Source organism: Cimex lectularius, unplaced genomic scaffold (assembly GCF_000648675.2).
Source record: "Cimex lectularius strain Harlan isolate CLEC.00 unplaced genomic scaffold, Clec_2.1 scaffold142, whole genome shotgun sequence".
In the NCBI taxonomy this organism is placed as follows: domain Eukaryota; kingdom Metazoa; phylum Arthropoda; class Insecta; order Hemiptera; family Cimicidae; genus Cimex; species Cimex lectularius.
The window spans coordinates 1,026,966-1,032,965 of NW_019392729.1; the positions used below are offsets into that span (position 1 = coordinate 1,026,966).

The 6,000-nt window shown below is 33.4% G+C and overlaps 1 protein-coding gene across 1 annotated transcript in view; it reads right to left on the minus strand.

The window, feature by feature from the left end:
* Window positions 1-5,655, minus strand: part of LOC106666992 (schwannomin-interacting protein 1 homolog) — a 28,109-nt gene extending 22,454 nt beyond the window's left edge. Inside the window, exons 1-2 of the mRNA XM_014394574.2 lie at window positions 5,647-5,655; window positions 5,407-5,599 (exon numbers count right to left, since the gene is read on the minus strand). Of these exons, the coding sequence (XP_014250060.2) occupies window positions 5,407-5,599; window positions 5,647-5,655 (202 nt within the window). The remainder of the gene's footprint in view (window positions 1-5,406; window positions 5,600-5,646) is intronic.
* Window positions 5,656-6,000: the final 345 nt, after the last annotated feature.

Consider the following 6,000-nt stretch of genomic DNA (forward strand, 5'->3'; position numbering starts at 1 on the left):
CTCCAGTAATCCCAGTAGCACAGAACCTGATGGGGGAGAGACTTGGATATTCTCCAGCAGCTTTCTTATTGATGTTATAGAGCTCACCCATTCATTACGGACCATTTGTAGTTGATTACCTATCAAGCATTCCGTTAAAGGAAGGTTCATTGGTGCGGCAAGTCTATAACCGTCATACATCGCGGTCGATCACTATCTTCTCTTCGATCGAGACTTCCGGCGGTTGACGGCACAGCCAGGACAAACATCTGCCTAGGCGAGATCTCAAGTTAAAACTGTGCTTTTAAAGAAAAAAAGAAAACAATTTCGTAAACCAATTAACTCACTCGATAAATTGGCTTTGGAAAGGATGAAATTGAACTGATTTTCTATTAACTATTTTCAATTTCCTTATTTTTAATCTAAAGAGTGTAAAAGGATTAACACTCTCTAAACGTAATCAACAAGTTTTAATGTTGTGTTTACATTTTAATTTGTTCAAGTCGTGGGGAGAGGTCAAGAAAGAATTGGTTAAGAAAAACACCTTTTTCTTTTTTGCCGGGGTTTCGACCTTTATTCGGGTCATCTTCAGGGCATAAAATCTGGTGTTATTCTTGTAGTGTCATACTGGTTTTGTGTGAAAGTGTTATTAACATTTCAATATTTAAGATATTTGTTTTTATGCCCTGAATAAAGGTAGAAACGTCGGCAAAAAAAAATGAAAAAGCTGTTTTTCTAAACTACCTCATGCTTGACCGCTCCTTACGACTTTAACAAATTATAAAACAGCAGGTCGCTAAGAAAGACACATTTCTACCCGAGAGGAACAACATAACTCACATGGGTTTTTACGAACACATCACCAACAAACATGGACATCAAGCCACTGACACACCCAAAAAATATAGCAAGATACCAGAAGAAACTAGCATCTGCCACAAATCAACGGATTTTCTTACTAAAATGTAGACAAAACAAAGGAATTCCTATTCACATAAAAAAAAATTTCAACTTCACAAACGCCTCAGTAACACAACCAAACACAAACATCAAAAACATACAGAAAGCCACTAACAAATTTAAAACTAACATCTTAAATATTGCAATGTTACTAAACTTGCATTGCAAACATTAAAACACTAACAGGCAATATTCAAAAGTTGAAAGAAATTGCTTCACCATGCTACCAACTGACATCACAACACTTTCACACAAAACCATTATGACACCACAAGAACAGCACCACACTTTATGACCTGAAGATGACCCGAATAAAGGTAGAAACGTCGGCAAAAAATGAAAAAGTTTTTTTTCTAACTGCCTCATTCTTGAACGCTCCTCACGACTTCGACAAATTGTGAGACAACAGGTCATTAAGAAACATTTGAAGTTAACTATTAATCTTTACACTTGTTTATTATGAAAAATAACTAAACAAATACAAATGTCCAGTTTATTTTAATCTTTGGATGTAGAAGAGGATAAAAAAATCAAAGTTTCACAATCATTAACAAAATAACAAACAATCATTAACAAATAACTTTTTCGGACATTGATTCAAGGAAGACAAAACCGATTTATTGCACGTGACACAGTTTGTTAGAATGATACAAGTTTTTTAATTGTGTCTGGATCGGATATCTTCTCGGTCTTAGTACTTTTCATCAAAACCTGTTTGAATTTGGCCGCTTACAGGGGGTGGCAATTTCCCGTCACTCAGTAATGATTTCCTATTAACGCTTGGCTTGTCCCATTTAATGAAATGTATACTCGTGTTCATTTTCGGTCGGTATTTGTCATCAGCCGAACTTCGTCTAGCACGTCGTACCGAAGTAAGACACCAACTTGACAACGTGACGACGAAGTAGCGACGTCGAAAAGTCCCAAATCAGTCTCGCTTGAACGCAAATCAATCTCACGGCCTTTGTTCTATTCATTTTCATTTCATCAAGTTTAAAGAATAATTAACCTTCTGGATAGCGTTTACAAAACTAAGATTTCAACATGAAGATTTTATCGGTATTCATCTATCATTTCAGAAATTCACACAAGCAACGTCTTCTCTCTTTATATGCTAATTTTTTTTATAACAAACCTTTTTCGCCAAAAAAGAATATATTTTTTAAATAAATTATGAAAATAATGGATAAAAATGAATAAAAGAGAATAAATTATAAAAGAAAAATTAATCGTATTGAAAGAAAAAAATCTGTTTCTGGAATAAACCTTAAAGCAAATCATACTTATTGAACTTTATTTTCGTGTACTAATTTTAATTCTGTGTGCCATCTAACTTTCCAATTATTTTAAGTAAAAGACATAAATTCACTACAATATCTTAAAGATTAAATTAGAAATAATTTAGATTATTCTGTTTTGTGCTGAAGTCATGCCTTATCATGATGAAGTCAAAGTCAACATTTTTAACCAGTAATTTCTGTACTATCACTTTCAATTTATTGCTTTTAAAGTGTCTAAAATCCAATATAAGTACTAAACGTACAACATATGAAATGGAAATTATACAAGTATAAAAAGAATAAGGTTCGAAACCGCCCTATTTTTAGATTAAAATAGACTTTTCAATCAATAAATATTAAGTAAATTTGGCCAGAAATTATAAATATATAATAAGTTAATAACCGTACCATGAGAATAAGGTACTCGTAATGTACAACCAAACATCTTTTTTTATTCGAAATTAACTTCCATCTATTGGGTTCGAACTGTACTACCGGTTTTCTTGGAGGATTTCTGTCTCTTTAATGAAGTAAAGAATTATTCTCAGGAATTCATTGTACGGAGATGGTGTTCATAGGTACTATAGCTTTTCCTTTCTATTGTCTGGCATTTATAAAGGATGTGGTCCATTGTTTCTGTCTCCTCTTGACACAGTCGTCATTGGTGATCTGTAGATTTTCCCATTTTTTGTTAAACGTACGCGTTAGGATTTTTAGTCTTTTTCTGCTAAGTAAGAAGAATTATTTGGGTTGGTTTTGAGAAAAACATACTACTCGGTATACCATATGTTCTCAGTGTTTATTGTGTTCTTTAGTAACCCAAAATGATAGTTGTTTTTTGATATGGCTAATATTTATGACACAAGAGGGCTTCAGGCGTATGTGCAGTTTCAAAACGCTGCTGCCTAGTTGCTTGAAATATCCTCAAGTCATGAGAGGCTTGGCTCTTTGCAGATCCTTTTTTTAATCGTATTTCGGCAGTTCCAGACTAGTTTTTAGTTAATCACGTAGAAAAGCTATTAGAGCCTCCTCTCTGATAACATTATTATTATTGCACACTTGAGATAATTAATATTTATTTCATGTGCACATGTTTCTATGATTAGACATTCGGCTTGAAATATGATTATGGTAGAGCGTACAGCCATGTGGTCAGGCCCATTTCCGTATTATTTCCTATCTTTGAGCCATCTGTATACCATAGCATAGCTCCAGGTTTTTCTTCTTTTTATATTTGCATTGTGTTCTTTTTTTCAATAATTATGTTGAATCTTTAGCATTTTCTTTGATACGTCAGAGATAGTTTTAGATCGCTTTGATGGTTTCTATCCACTGATACAATATCATATTTAAAATAAAAAGTGAACTTATAAGCAATATAAATAGGCATTATTGAGATAAGTCGGCCTTTCAGCGTTCATGTCAACTCATAAAGTAAATAAATACATTTCTAGAAATAGTTTAACTGTCAAAGAGGTTATATTTCGATTTTGATATTAAAACATATTTTGAATTACTACACACGTGTCATTCGAGTTGTCACAGATTCGAATTAATTACGCTATGACGGTTTCCCATGTAATAAAGTCAATTTACATTTTCGCCCGTCCAAAAATAAAATATACATTTGTTAAATCATCTATTATTACCTGGTTACAGAAATAAACGCCGATTAAAAATTAAATTTTTTTAATTAAACAGGCAGCGAATCTGTTATTTACTCCAGTTTAATCGTTTAGTAATTTATCTTGTGATTATGAAGATCGTTCATAAAAAACCAAATTTAAAATTAAATATTATATACATTTGCTTATTATTTATAGTCATATAAATCTATATTTATAGATCTATCTATCTATCTCTCCTCCTTTTCTCGCTCTCTCTCGCGCTCTCTATTCTCTCAATCTCTATCCTCTTCCATCACCTCACTCACTCACTCACTCACTCGCTCTCTCTCTCTCTCTCTCTCTCTCTCTCTCTCACTCTCACTCTCACTCTCTCTCTCTCTCTCTCCCTCTCTCTTTCCCTCTCTCTCTCTCCCTCCCCCCCTTTCAATCCCTCTTTTTTTCCCTCACACACATATACGCGCCAAGGCAGAGTTTTCTTGCTTATCTAGTAATTCTTTTCTAAAATTTATTTTTAGATCTTGTATATGTCTCAAAATGTTTACAGCCAATCCATATGTATACATTGCATTAGACACAGAAAACATTACTATTTTTTTTAAATATGCCATAAATAAATAATAAAAATTTTATTGTTTACATCTATATTTAAAAGGTTTTTTACTAAAGTAAAACCAAATAAAATATAAATTAAAATAAACGTTCTTTTTTTATAAAGTTAATAATTGATTAAGTTAACATTAACGGTAAATGTATAAAAGAACAGACCATAACGTATCGCAGCCTACTTTTCGATTTTCCTGTCCAATTTTCAAGGCTCTAATTTTCTTATGGTAATGTCTGTGGTAATTTCGTAAGTGCACGCAAGATAGAAACAAGCTCTCGTATTAAAATCAATATTCATAACATTATAAAATTTTTGTTTAAAAAAACAATAATAAAAAAGTAACAATATTATTTCATTCTTTATCGTTAAATTTGTACGTAACAACCTCTTGGGCATACTCATGCTTTTCCTTTATCGCCATTGCTTCAAAAGAAGGACGAGCTTTTAAAAACTGTACATGCTACGGGCTATGAAAAATGTGCGTAAACTCGTATCTTGGCCTACTATTAAAAGGCTTGCATGCCAAAGACCGACCTAGTTCTCGTATTTGAAACTATTTGACAGCTCTCAATCCAAGGACTACGTAGGATGCTTTTAATTACTTCGATATTAAAATATCCTTTATGCTAGTTATACGGTGGATGATATGAATATAAAAGTTATTTATGGGGGTTTGTTATTTTTTGTTTAATTATGGAAAAGTAATGTTTCAAGAATAAGGATAAAGTAAGTTTTTTTAATATTCCATATTTTATATTAATTTGTGTGTGTTGTTTTAATGATACTTGGTAGGGAATGAAGTGTATTTTTAGACTTTTGTTTTACGCTTAATTCATCAATAGGGTCGGTCACAGGAGGGTATAAAAATCTACGCGATTTGCCCCCGAGCCGAACACATAAATGTTTAGTCGGACTCTACCGTGCAGTAAGGGAAAAGAGTACACGTTGCACTTACCATGAGATGAATGAAGGAAGTTAAGAAGCATATTAATCTTCTTCCGGTCTAACCGCGTTCCGACGGCTGAACGACGATCATCGACGGACTGGAGAATCCATCCAGACGCGCATGTGCTGATGCACGCAGTCGGCACCTCGGTCCACGCCTGTGCATCGGGTGCGGCGACGCCGGTTTTGCCGCCCCCGGCACACTTACAACTCAAAGAAAACTTTTCAATTCACCTACTCTTGTTCCAACTTGAGACATTATTATCAAACTTGAATCAGAAAAACGAAATATTTTGTTTACTTTAAGAGGTAGTTCTTTAATCCTATGATTGATTTTCATATGCAGGTTTATTCGCTGCTCGTACGACAAAGTTCGTCAAGTGCTTCTACCTCAAATGCAACAGAATGTTCGTATTCTCAACCCTTTCGCAAATATTCAACTTTTTTCACCTATCTTGTTCTGTCTTTGATGTTTACTTTGTCCAAATAACACAAAAAAAGAGAAATATTCAACATAATAATAAAAAAACACATAAACAAGAGACAGTATGTCCTTGTAACAATCTTATCCTCCAATTATGTAACAACAAAGCAGAAAAATGAC